We start from the raw sequence: 14,841 nt of genomic DNA, 5'->3' as shown, positions 1-14,841 counted from the left end.
ACCGGAGATTGAACAGACAGAACAGGAGACTGAGCGTACTGAACAGACAGAGCAATCGACTGATTCAGAGATGGCGATGAACAAAAAATGTACTGGACCAAAAGAGTGTATAGCTCGATCTGCCGGGCCCAGGGGTGAACGGATATTGTGTACTAGACGAGTTACATGTCAAGGGATCATCTGCTTTTTTACTTGCAATAGATATTATTGGAAGATACTAAAAAGTGTTATAATGTTCTTGATTGCACTTAAAATGGCCAGAGAATGTATGATGCTTAGAATACCGATGAAGGAATACAAACCATTTGGTTGGTGTATACTGTAATAATTTAATAAATTTATATCTGGATTATTTTAGTTTTATTTTAAAAAATAGTACCAATAAACTTAAATTTATTGGTACTATTTTTCCAGAATAAGTAATCCCACTATTAAAATTGAAAGATGGTTGAAATTTTGAAAGTTGAAAAAAATGTGGTTATGATTACTTACTCAAAAACTTGCTAAATAGCCCCAGAAGCAAACAATGGTTGAAATTATAATTCAATCTACATTATGTTGTAGTAATATTGAACAGGCTAAACGCCGATGTTAAAAGATATAACCTCCGGGAACATGGTGAAACTCTACCAAGAAACTCAATACTTATTAATGTTCTTAAAAGGTATATTTTTTGTAATTATTTTTCTTGATGTTCCTATCCGTGACAAATGTTGGCGATCATCATGGCAATATTTATCTTATATGCAGCAGCGCGGAAAGCTGCACAGATGTTGTGTTGAACCAGGTCCTGAGGTTCTTTAACCAGGGTATTCTTCTTCTTCCTGGACCCCGCTTTCCAAATATTTTTCCTTGCAGGGTGGCTTGTAGGAATTCATATCCGGATTCATGTCCCATAATGTGTTTGAAAATGGAGGTCAGTACCTCTCAGTTCTTCTTTATTCTTCTGAGGACCTTTTCATTTGTGACCCAGTCAGTTTACGGGATTTTAAGTATTCTTCGATATAGCCACATCTAAAATGCTTCAAATTTCCTACTTCCTCAAAACTTTTTGTTTTGATACAGCTATCGCCGTTTCCCGCATCCTAGCTTCCACAGCTTACGATCGTTTCAGTTATCTGCTTGTAGAGATAGATCGCTATCTTCCATTGCACCATTTACTTCTTGTCTCCACGATTTTCTTGGTTTTCTCTTTTTCTTGCGGTTGGTGAAGCTTCTATATGGCCATCTTTGATCATCCTTTCGACATGGCCATACCATTTCAGCCTTTTGCATTCTATCGTTTCCAAGAGTATTTCTTACTCTATATTTTCTAGTGATTTGGTAGCATCTACGCCAATAATTCATTTCTATTGCATTTTGAATGCATATTTTTTATTTATTATATACCCAAAACTCTGAAGCATATGTAGCAATACTTTCTATGATATTTTTGTATATCCTAATATTCGTGTGTTTCTAGTGATGTGATTATTCCAGAGCATAATATTCAGTTGCCGTATTGCTGAATTACCTTGACCAATTCTAATAACAATAGAATTCTTTGTATTCCGACCATTTGTGTGCCTCTTAGCTCTAAGTGCCTTCCTTCACCTCCTGTTACCATATACTACATACCTACTCCGTTTTTGATGGATTCATTGATAAACACCAATTCTTCATCTATTTTTCGCAACATGTAGTGGACATCATATTGATCTGTTGCAACTATTACTTGGTTGTATTCAATTTTATACACATTGACAAAAATAGTCCATTTTAACACATATATAGGTTCACATTTTCTTTTCCAACTATCCAAAATCCCCTCCAAATAAATCTTAATCAGCATAGGTGCAATGTAGCAGCCTTGGTGAAATCCTTTGGGTCCTTTGATCACCTTTATATTTTATGTCACTTTTTGTCCAATCTTTATTGAACCAGTTATATCATCACTATCATATGCCCTTGTAAGATCAATAAACATCATGTGTGTCTCCATATTGTGTTCCAAGCGCTTTTCTATTGTTTGTTTTAGACAGAAAACATTGTCTATAGAAGAAGGACCGTTACGAAAGTCACTCTGACCTTCAGTGTCTTCCCAACAATCTTCAATTCGGCTTTTAAATATCTTCTCATACCCAAATTGAGTTGGTTATTCTAAGCCCTCGGTAGACAATTCTTCGCGGAAGGAAATATAATATTTTTCGTATGCCATTCCAAGGTAATATCCTCTTCTTTAAGTGCTATCTCCGCGACGGAGGTCGGCAATCATCATAGCTATTCGGACTTTAGAGACGGCTGCTTTGAAAAGTTCATTTTATGTAGGTACATACGTACCATTAGCATTTTCATTGATGTCGCATTTAAGGTCCAAGCTTCCATTCCATAAAACAAAGTTGAGAAAAGTAGCCAAACCTAGCCAAATTAACTCTTAGCTCCAACTTCAAATCTCTTGTGCAAAGCACTTTTCTTATTTTGTTAAAATTTGCTCTAGCCTTTTATATTCTGATATCGATTTCCTGGAAGTAATCACCTGTGGAGTTGATCATTGTTCCAAGATATGCATATTGGTCGACTTGTTTGACATTGAATCCGTTTATGAAGAGATTCTCGTTACTTCTTTGATAATAAGAGATAATATAAGATACTATACCTACTATTATCTTGAAATTCTGCTCAATTCTTGTGACCCCATTTGTTTATAATATTCGACCCATATTCCGGAGATATTAGAGTTACCCTACTGCGCTCTTTCTTATCTGTTCTACTACCTCTAAATCAGTGTTTCCCAAAGTGTGGGTCGCGACCCTCTGGGGGGTCGCAATGAGGTACTAGGGGGGTCGCCGGAAATTTCCAAAATAAGACAAAAACACTACTTTGTTAAATCATGTGTTTTTATTTTAATAAAGCCGTAAATAAAAATTAACAATTAATTATCAAACGAAACATAAAACTAAATATTAAAAGTCCTTAAAAGTAAAAGAAAAAAATAAAGTCAAATATTACAATGTTAATGAGACCCATGCGCCTGTTTTTTTGAAACTAGTCTTTCAAATCTAGGCTGTGTATTTGAGACACACACAATTATATCGTTTTCAAGTACGAGACGATTTCTCACTTTTGTTTTAATGGCAGTCATAGACGAGAAACTTAACTCACATAAATATGATGTTACAAATGGAACCAATAAACATTTTACAGCTTCATTCGCCAACTGAGGGTATTCCTGCATCTTTTTGGTCCAAAATTCGTCCGGGTTCTGGGAAAAAAATTGGAGCTTCAACATTCCATCACTTGATATTTCAATAAGTTGTTCTTTCATGTTTATTGGTATTTCAGCATGTTGAAAGGAATCGGCTAAAAACGGATTCAGTATCCATCTGCAACTGTCGTAACTGTTTTGAATTTCTTCGGGGAAATAATCACAGAGCTGTTGTTTTAAATTAAGCAAAGTAACTTGCATGCCTGCATAAACTTGTTCAAAATTTGTAGCACTGTAACATATGGTAGGGGAGCAAAGTATGCTAAATGTGCAGTCACTCGAGCGCTTTGGAGACCTATTGGGTTGTGAAGAGTAGGTCCAAAAACCAAAAAAAGTTAAGTAACATTTTCCATTTTAGTGGGCGCTTGCCATTTTTTAATTTAATTTTCCATTTCCAACAATCGTTTTTTCCTATTATAACGCCATCTATGCATAATTCAAAAAAAATGTTTCGAATAAAAGTTACTTATTTTTTCGTAAGGATTCCAAATCTGTAATAAAAAATGGGGCTCCTATTTAAGATTTTAAAGTAGCCCCCCACCCCACCTCCGTGGGGGGTCCTGTTTAGTGACATTCGATAGATTTTTTGAAAATATTAAATAAGTGTATTTTACAGTTTTTCGATCTGATGTTCATTTCGCGAAATATCGTGGGATTCGTATTTAAAATATTAAATTTACCCCCCACCCCTCTCCGTCGGAACTCTTGTTTGGTATCATTCGATAGATTTTTAAAAAATATTGAGCACATGTTTTTTAGTTTTTCGATCTGTCATTCATTTCGCGAAATATTCGCTTTTTTCTTGTGAAACTTTGGGACTCGCCCATTTCCTTACGCCCGGCTCAAATCGTCAGATTTTTGAAATATACACTCTTTTGCATGTACTTAACTTACCTTATCTTAATCTGACAATTTCGAGTTTTTTTAAGGATAGATATTTTTTTCGGGCCCCCCTTAACGAACTCCCCTGTGTTAAGAGCCAATATATGGTAGAGGTACATATGCAGGGTACCAGGTTTCTCCCCATATGATAATCTGACGCGCTCGAGTAACTGCAAAAATCCCCGCTTGGGCTCCCCTACGAACGCACTGGAATGAATCGAGCTGCTTTTTGCCAAGTGAAGTTGACCATAAATCGATTTTTCTTATAAACCCCTTAATTTTATCTGTGGCTATAATTATATTAATGTCGCGACCTTGCAAATTACTGTTCAAAATATTTAATTGTTCGAATATATCAGCAAGGAAACCTAGTTTCAAAAGCCAAATAGGATCGGAAAATTGATTTTCATATGGGGACTTCTCATCTTTCAAATACATTAAAAGCTCTGCTCTTAAGTCAAATACTCTTTTTAAGACGTTGCCCCTTGAAAGCCACCTTACTTCGGTGTGATAAAGAAGATTTTGAAATATAGCACCCATGTCTTCGCAGATTTTTCGAAAAATACGGGTCTGTAAAGCTTTTCCTTTAATGGAATTTACAACTTTAATGATGGATTTCATAACACAGTCCATTTCAGGAGGTAAAGCTTTTGACGCCAGAGCTTCTCGATGTAAAAAACAATGTCTCCTTAGTCTTGCTTGATAGGACAGTTTCTTAGTCTTGCTTGATAGGACAGTTTCTTAGTCTTGCTTGATAGGACAGTTTCTTCTCCTGATGCGGAGACACTCTCGGCGCGCACCTTTCCTCCCAAATGGGTGTTTGCTGAAGACTCCGTATCGGGGAGACCCCAGACTTCACCACCTGGGGGGGGGATGTCTCGTTATCCATTTGTGTTGACACGACATCCTTAATAGGGCAGGGGGTTGATGGGTCTCCTTGGCTTCCATCGACTTCTAATCCCACACTGACGCGCAAGTGCGTCCTTCCAACGAGGGACGCGTGCGACGGTGCCGCTCATAGACCGGAAGATCGTCTATACATAGTCCATAGTTCCTCCTGGAAAGGCCATCCAAGGTGTAGCGCCGCACTCCAATTCCTGCCACTTGAAGCACTAGCCACGGCATTTAGCGTTGAGGAATGGTGTAACGGGACATCCGGGGAGGAGTGGTCGGTATTGCGGGCAAGTTGCGAGTACGGGAGGAGGCCGCATCTGTCTCCACAAAGACTTTCGAACGTTTACGGGGGTCTTCACGGGACCAAAAGCCTCTTTTGGTTTTGGGGGGATTACCATCCCCCCAAGCCCCCCTGGTGCGGTCGTAACTATGACGCTCTTAAGGTATTTCTTGTAATCTGACGACAAGACCAGATTGATGTCCTGTCATAGCTTTAGCGCCATCTGTGCATATAGCAATACATTTTCCCCAGTCAATAACATATTTACTTGTGCGTTTCTCAAAACTGTCGAATAAACATTTTCCAGTGGTATTGGTCTCCAATGGGGAACAAAATAAAATATCTTCTTGAATGCCATTATTTGTATCATAACTTACAAACGTAATAAATTGGGCACAGTTAGATATATCCGTGGATTCGTCCATTTGAAGAGAGAAGTCCATTTATTAAGATTTTCCACAACTTGCGCTTGAATATCTTCTGCCATATCACTAATTCTTCTTTGGATAGTATTATTTGACAGAGGTATTGTTTTTAACTTTGCAGACTCTTTTTCACCAATCATTATATGTACCATTTCAACAGCTGCTGGCAAAATCAAATTTTCAGCAATTGTGTGCGGATTACTAGTTTTGGCAACGCGATAAGCAACTTTATAACTTGCTAATAATGCTTTTTCGTTAGTAGTGGTTGCAAATTGAAAAGTATCTTGCTGTTTGTGAAGGACGTTCAGCTTTCTTTCAAAGAATTCTACGGGTTTGTCTTTTTTATCTGGATGTTTGCTATTTATTTAAATGTCGAAGTAACTTTGATGGCTTCATGCTTTCGTTTGACAATACTTCTCCACAAATAACACATTGTGGTTTATTGGAAATAATGGTAAAACCATATTTAAGATATTCATCACTGTAAAGTCTGTTTTTCTTTTTATTACTGCCACTTTCGGACGTAGATGGTTCTGCACTTCTTTTTAAAAACTTATCCATAATTTGTAATTTATCGTAGACGTAAATACGTAAACGGGAATACGTAAGTCGCAAAATATTTACTCATTACTTAATACCGCTGCATTCGCCACAACGTGCTGTTTCGAACTGATGTCTCATTGCACATCGCCGCTTATATAAAGCCAAAACGAGGCTACGAGAACGTTCCAGAGTGCCATCTAGTAGCGAAGTAAGGAGTAGAGCCTTCGCGAATATCATGGAAAAGTATTGCGATGTAAACACAAAGATGTCGCGGTGTACAATGTGCAGTCGACTTTTTATTATTTATTTTTATTGTAAATGCTTGTCTGGCAGAAGTACTACTAGTGTACTAGTGGGACAGATCGCAATTATTAAAATAATTGTTGAATTTTTTAAATGTATTTAGTTTGAATTTGAACAGTAAAGTAAAATAAAATTTGAGAAACCATCAGTTGTAAATTAGGCACGCTATTTTTGTCGCTATTTTGGTTTGGGTGATGAGTAGGGGGTCGTGAACAATTTTTTTAACAAAAAGGGGTCGCGCTTTAGATAAGTTTGGGAAACACTGCTCTAAATGTTTTCTATGCTTCTTTACTTCATAAAGAACAATTTTTTTGTGAATATAAAAAGAATTTACTGGAGCTGTTTCCTTCCATTTGATAAGAGAGATATCCACAACTTTTGACAAGAAGTCTATTTGATACTAAAAAGGGGTAGTTCCCTAGGTTGGCTGTATACCATAGTGTTAAAAAACTCTAACATGAAGTAAAAACCACTTCTATGTAATAGGTATATTTATAAAAATTTTTAAAAATCCCAATAGATTAAAAAAATATGTCCAATTCGGAACGTTTTCGGACCTATCAGTCCATAATCAGTGAATTCAAATACTTGCTAAATAGCCCCAGAACCAAATAATGGTTGAAATTATAATTCTATCTACATTATGTTGAAGTAATACTGATCAGACTAAACGCCGATGTTAAAAGATATAACCTCCGGGAACATGGTGAAACTCTATCAAGAAACTTAATCAACTATCTTAGGCCAACGTTGACTACCAAGTCTTGGAAGTCAACTCACTTGGTAGTCAACGTTGGCCTAAGATGGTTGATTAAGTTTCTTGAGTTTCACCATGTTCCCGGAGGTTATATCTTTTAATATCGGCGTTTAGCCTGATCAATATTACTTCAACATAATGTAGATTGAATTATAATTTCAACCATTGTTTGGTTCTGGGGCTATTTAGCAAGTATTTGAATTCACTGATGATGGACTGATAGGTCCGAAAACGTTCTGAATTGGACATCTTTTATTCAATCCATTGGGATTTTTAAAATTTTTAATAAATATGCCTATTACATAGAAGTGGTTTTTTACTTTATGTTAGAGTTTTTTTTCTATTTGGTATATTTGCTCTGCCATCTCATTGAAACTTGACGACTACCAAGTCTTGGAAGTCAACTCACTTGGTAGTCAAGATGGTTGATTAAGTTTCTTGAGTTTCACCATGTTCCCGGAGGTTATATCTTTTAACATCGGCGTTTAGCCTGATCAATATTACTTCAACATAATGTAGATTGAATTATAATTTCAACCATTGTTTGGTTCTGGGGCTATTTAGCAAGTATTTGAATTCACTGATGATGGACTGATAGGTCCGAAAATGTTCTGAATTGGACATATTTTATTCAATCCATTGGGATTTTTAAAATTTTTAATAAATATGCCTATTACATAGAAGTGGTTTTTTATTTTATGTTAGAGTTTTTTTTCTATTTGGTATATTTGCTCTGCCATCTCATTGAAACTTCTTCTTCTTTAAGTTCGGTCTCCTAATCGGAGGTTGGATATCATCGTGACTATCTTTACTCTATCTACTGCTGCTCTGAAGAGTTCTATAGAACTGCATTTAAACCAATCCCTTAAATTCTTCAACCATGACACTCTCCTTCTTCCTATACTCTTTCCGCCTCTTATCTTTCCCTGTATTATCAGTCTTAGTATTTCATATCGCTGTCCCCTCATTACATGTCCGAGATATTGTAACTTTCTTATTTTTATTGTGTTTATTATTTCGCATTATTTGCCCATTTCTCGGAATACCTACTTGCGTATTCGTTTCCTTCTGTGTCCATGCTATTCTAAGCATCCTTCTGTGTAACAAAACATTTCAAATTACTGTAGCTTATTTATGTATTCTTGCTTCAATATCCAGCTTTCAAGTCCATATTGCAGTATCGAGAACACGTAGCATCTCAAAGCTCTTACTCTCAGTTCTAGTTTAAGGTCTTTGTTGCAGAGAATTGTTTTCATTTTTACAAACGCATTTCTTGCTATTTCTATCCTGGTTCTTATTTCTGTTGTTTGATCATTTTCTCTGAATTCCAGGTTCCTAAGTATTTGTACTTATCAACCCTTTCTATCGGTACATTTCCGAAATGTATACTTGTTTGTATGTTTGTTTTCTTAGTTATTATCATGTATTTGGTCTTCTCATAGTTTCTTGGTCTTGGTTTCAGTTGAAACTCCTACCATTTTAAAGACTTTTATAATTTGTGCTCATCATATTTTGCTCTATCCTAAAAACCATATCCAGTAACCAGGGATAAATACAATTTGTGTCCTGTCAAGTGGACTTGACATTTTGCACCAATTTTTGTATTACAAATTTTATGTTTAGAAGAACAAACAGTTATACCTATGTCTCGAAAACCTGACTGAATGGATGTTTCTAAAAAATCAATGGTAAAGAAAAAACCTTCGTATTAAAAAACACATGGCGACTCATCTGAGTCCACGAAATTCCGAAGTAAATGCTCTAGAACAAAGGGGGTACCTAATCGGAAAAAAGATTGGCCAAGGTTCTTATGCTACTGTACATTTAGCTGATTATGTCGACAATACGGGTCCGAAGAAGATGCGCCTTGCATGCAAAATTTTTGACAAAGAAAAAGCTCCTAAGGACTTTCTAGAAAAGTTTTTTCCTAGAGAACTAGAGATACTGACGAAGATTGAGAACCAACACATTATACAAGTGCACAGTATTCTACAAAGAGGACCTAGAGTGTTTATATTTATGAGGTAAGTCATTTTGTATGAAGTTAGTTTTATTTACTTGACAAATGGAGTAACTTATGTTAGTTATACTATTTTTTCGTTTTCGTACAATTCGATTTTTTCCTGTTTAATTACTATTGTAGTCATTTATAATCTTTGTTGTTTTTATAAGTCAAAACATAGGACTAACTTATTTAGTACATGAAGGTAAATGACTCTGAAAAACTTACAACAATAAATAAAATGAGATACCAACAAGCTGCTTCATAATCCCTCAAATACTAGTTCATCCCCCAATAAGCGAGGCCATGAAGCAATCATCATGCATCCTCCTTTCACTGCTGGACATAGGTCTTTTCCATTTTTCGCCACTCTCCACGATTCTGTGAATCTTGTTGTCATTTCTTGGACATTCGTTTAATGTCGTCCATCCAGCGTGTTGTTGGTCATCCTCTTCTGCATTTGTCTTCTCTTTGGCGTCAGTCAATTAGTTTTCTGGTCCATCTTTGAGTCTTTTAGGCTCGATACGTGATTTGCCTTATTCCATTTCAGCATGGCTATGCCATCGACGACATCAGTGATACCTGTTCTTTTCCTCAGGTCTTGGTTCCTTATTTTGTCTTTTATGTTACGCTGAGAATCGATCTTTCTGTTGTTTTTGTGAGCGTGAGATGAATTTCTGCTCCGTATGTCCTAATAGGAAGAACGCATTGATCAAATGTCTTCCGTTTCATAGCTATCGGGATATTCCTCTTAAAGATATCTCTTAGTGAACCATACACCTCCCAAGCAAGTGTTATTCGTCGTTGAAATTCATAGGTCTGATTATCCTTTCTTATTCTGATTTCATGACTGAGATCTCTGTACTTTTCTGTCAATTCGACCACTTGATTTTTGATGGTTAGGTATTCGCTGGGAATTAAATTTTTCATAAATTTGGTCTTACTGAGATTCATTTTTAGACCTATTTTTGAACATACATTTTCTAATTCTTGTGGCATTTGTTGTGCTTCACCCAGATCTTTGGTGATAAGTAGGTACTATAGCGTCGGCAAAACGTAGATGAATGAGCATTTCCCATCTCTTTTTATTCGTCTATTTTCCTAATTAAGCATTTTAAAGGCGTATTCGAGGACCGTTATAAATAATTTAAGTGAGAGGTGTCGCCCTGTCTCACACCTCGCTTGATATGTATTTTTCTGGTGGCATCATGAAGCAATACTTAAACCTAACAAATTTTTGCAGTAGGATGCATCTCAATGAAACTTGTTTCATTCGATTCGGAGTAGCCTCAGGAAACTTTGTGAACTAAAGTGATGATGACGAAATGAAAATTGCATTATTGAACAAGGAAAATGCATTTTGAAGTGATGAAAAATAATAAATTTTTAATTCAGAAATAATTGACGAATATTAGTCCAATATTGCTACTTGGGGTTTTTGGGGTCGGTGAACAAGAATATCATGGGAACGCTGGTCTCCGAAGCACCTGGTGCGTGCCCAAGATAGGCGTCGTTTGGAGTTTTATGGAAATTCGACATACAATCAGTGCAAAATTGTTACATCTGGGGCATTTGGTGCCCAGGGCGAGCTACATATCCTGTAGTTTTGTGGAATTAAATACAAAATCAGTACAAAGTCATTACTCTGAGCGATTTGGTGTCGCTGAACATGAATATAATATCGGCAATGGTATCCGAGGCTTTTTCGCGCAAGTTGTGTCGTTTTTTACGATTCTTATCAGATCAATCAAATTTACCACTTCCTTTGACCGATTGTTATAGAATTTGTATTATATTCACAATATACAATTGTAATTAAGGTTCACTTTTTAAAGTTTGTTGTATTATTTTAGATATGCCGATAATGGAGATCTTTTGGATTTTATCAAGAAAAACGGAGTCGTGCCTGAGCAGCAAGCTAAAATATGGTTTAGACAGATGGCCAGCGGACTTCATTATCTTCATGGCAGGAACATCGCACATCGAGATTTAAAATGTGAAAATATTTTACTTTCAAGAAGATTTAATGTAAAATTGGCTGATTTTGGTTTTGCTCGATTTTGTGTTGATTCCGATAACAGAAGAATACTCAGCCAAACGTACTGCGGATCGGCTGCCTACGCAGCTCCTGAAGTCGTCAACGGAACGCCATATAACCCCAAGCTCTCTGACGTTTGGTCCTTAGGGATAATACTATTTATAATGCTCAATGCTTCTATGCCTTTCGACGATTCTAACTTAAGAAAATTACTTAAAGACCAAATGACTAAAAACTGGGTTTTTAGATCAAGAGTACGAGATAGTCTATCCACATTAGCTAAGTCATTGGTGCGTCATCTATTAGAACCTGATTTGACTCAAAGACTGACTCTTGAAAGAATTATGCAACATGAATGGCTCAGAATGCGCAGAGAGAGGCCTTCTCTTATTGGAAGATTGGTCCATAATCCAGGGGAAAATCATTTTCCACATGTCAGTTGTGCATATGACGACGAGAAAGTACCCGGGGACTTCCAGAATCCAGATAACAAGAAAAGCGAAATGAGGATAGCTATCAACGATAACTCAATGAATTGAATTAATAGGGCTTTTCATCGATTGTCATTTGTTTCCAGCTTCTGTCATATGTTGTATAATCTGTATATAGCATTAATATATACAGATTATACGATATATGACAGAAGCTCGAAACAAATGACTGTGAATGAAAAGCTCTATAGGGCAGGGTTGGCTGGTATGGTTTTTAAAGATCTTACTCTTTTTGCTATGATAACTAAATGGTTCATTAAATATTTCGTATGTTAGAAATCTGAATCAAATTTGCCTAAAGTGCTAGAATTTTGTGTTTTGTTTTTTTGGTTTCTGAAATATTATTGAATTTCTAGCCAGGTAGAAATATTGAATATATTGTTATATATTAAATATTTTTAATTTGTACATATTTTTAAAATTATAGGCACACGTAATAGGGGTGACTGAGACAGATAGTACAATTTTGTAGAATTTAAAATTTTTAGTGTCACTGATTGTGATACATGTCTGCAAGTTTATTTGCAACTATTTTGACATTACCTACTAAAAATATCAGTTTGCATTTATTACACTTTATGGGATAAGTAAGTCATGGCATTATAGTGGTACCAGCTATCATAGAGACTCATGAGGATAATATTCAGCTCAGCGCGGTCCGAGGTGTGGAATTCCATAAATAAGGGATCTACTTGTTTTAAGAAATGATCCCTTGTTTATGTAATTTCACACCTTGAACAATTACACCCGCTGAGTTTATATAGAAAAAGATTATGTGTATGACGCCAACTTAATGTTCTAGAGGTTGTACAAAAGAACAATGTACTGAGACCCTTGAGGGGTTTATATGGTTGCAGAAATATTGAAAATCAATAAAATGTCTGAATCTTGACTTGTGCTTCACATACTTCGATATACCGAATAACAAATACCTACATAGAAATGAGATTATTATTGTAGTGTAAATGTTCTAAATATTCATATGCATTGTAAAATATCTTTATTCTTCCTTATTTTACCGATGTAATAACTTCGTTTGTACTATCTTTTGCCTCAGTCTCATCTACTACTAGGCTAAAAATATAGATACGTTTTAAAATTAGCGTTTATCATTGAAATACCCAAGTTTAAATTCAAAATTTCTTAATAATTACTCTGTAGGTATTATAACGCAAACAAAATGTTTAGGTACATCGAATTTTTCAACCATCTATATGTCTATATAATAACAACTGATTATTTAAAAACTGCCATAAAATTTATTATATCGACATACGCACCTTTATATTTACTTAATTATTTCTAGAACATTTAAAATATAACAAGAATGGAATAAGTAACGTTTTCAAGAATTATTGAAACTCTAATAAATATCATTATGGCATCATTTAGTTTTCATACAGAGTAATAAAATATCTTTAAGAGCTACACTAGCCAAACAAAAATGATAAATAAATAGTCAATAAAAAACTAGCCAAATAAAAATAATCAAGACAATTAGTTTCGGGAACCTTAACATAAATTGGTAACGTATGTAATAAATATATTCATCATAAACAACAAGAAATTATTTTGCTTATACAGAAATAAAAATAAATTCAAAATGAATAAACATTTTCATTTAGTTGGAAAACGAAACTGTAACGCCATCTTATATTTTAGTTCGTTCAAAGAGCGCTACAGGCACCCTAACCGGTTTCAAAACGTATCCGATATACGTATCTGTATACCGGTTTCAAAACGTATAACAAGTTTATCATCAGAGAATGCATATGTAGCTACCTCTGAACCAATTAAAATAATTCAGGTTCACTAGCCCCGGATTGCAACCAACGAAATGGCAGGAGTGTGTCTAAGCGACGTCTACTACAAACAAGTCAAAGTTATAAAGTCCTCAATCCAATAAAATATAATAAGTAACGTTTTCAAGAATTATTGAAACTCTAATAAATATCATTATAGCATCATTTAGTTTTCATACAGAGTAATAAAATATCTTTAAGAGCTACACTAGCCAAACAAAAATGATAAATAAATAGTCAATAAAAAACTAGCCAAATAAAAATAATCAAGACAATTAGTTTCGGGAACATTAACATAAATTGGTAACGTATGTAATAAATATATTCATCATAAACAACAAGAAATTATTTTGCTTATACAGAAATAAAAATAAATTCGAAATGAATAAACATTTTCATTTAGTTGGAAAACGAAACTGTAACGCCATCTTATATTTTAGTTCGTTCAAAGAGCGCTACAGGCACCCTAACCGGTTTCAAAACGTATCCGATATACGTATCTGTATACCGGTTTCAAAACGTATAACAAGTTTATCATCAGAGAATGCATATGTAGCTACCTCTGAACCAATTAAAATAATTCAGGTTCACTAGCCCCGGATTGCAACCAACGAAATGGCAGGAGTGTGTCTAAGCGACGTCTACTACAAACAAGTCAAAGTTATAAAGTCCTCAATCCAATAAAATATAAAATAATTTTAAACTGAAAACCTTATTGGAACCATTTGTCTGGTTGCACCTCCGTGGCTTCTAAAAATGCAAGCCAAATGGATGCTGGAGCATGAAGATGAGGGAATTCTACAATTTACAATTCACAACTCACCTATCCAGCGAGGAACTCTACAATGACGGAATTTTACAATTTACAATTCACAACTCATCTGTTCACCGCGGAAAAGTTCCAACGAAAAAAGGAACCTTGTACTCTATAGGAGTAAACTATGTTTATACATTTTTATTTCATTAGTTTACTTCTATAGAGTACAAGGGGCCATTTTGCGTTTGAACTTTTCCGCGCTGGACAGATGAGTTGTAAATTGTAGAATTTCCTCATCTTCATGCTCCAGCATCCGTTTGGCTTGCATTTTTAGAAGTCACGGAGGTGTAACCATAAAAATGGTCCCAACAAGGTTTTCAATTTAATATTATTTTATACTTTATTGGATTGAGGACTTTATAA

The 14,841-nt window shown here is 35.3% G+C and overlaps 1 protein-coding gene across 1 annotated transcript; it reads left to right on the top strand.

Moving 5' to 3' along the window:
- The first annotated feature begins 8,892 nt into the window (after positions 1 to 8,892).
- On the top strand, positions 8,893 to 13,471 carry LOC126887345 (testis-specific serine/threonine-protein kinase 3). The gene is made up of 2 exons (XM_050654796.1): positions 8,893 to 9,352; positions 11,184 to 13,471. Exons 1-2 carry the CDS (start codon positions 9,048 to 9,050, stop codon positions 11,905 to 11,907), a joined length of 1,029 nt encoding a protein of 342 aa, XP_050510753.1. The 5' UTR covers positions 8,893 to 9,047; the 3' UTR covers positions 11,908 to 13,471.
- The last annotated feature ends 1,370 nt before the right edge of the window (positions 13,472 to 14,841 follow it).

This window comes from Diabrotica virgifera, chromosome 6 (assembly GCF_917563875.1).
Source record: "Diabrotica virgifera virgifera chromosome 6, PGI_DIABVI_V3a".
Lineage (NCBI taxonomy): Eukaryota > Metazoa > Arthropoda > Insecta > Coleoptera > Chrysomelidae > Diabrotica > Diabrotica virgifera.
Note: the sequence above shows the minus strand (reverse complement) of the source record. Positions and strands in the feature narration are given on the sequence as shown.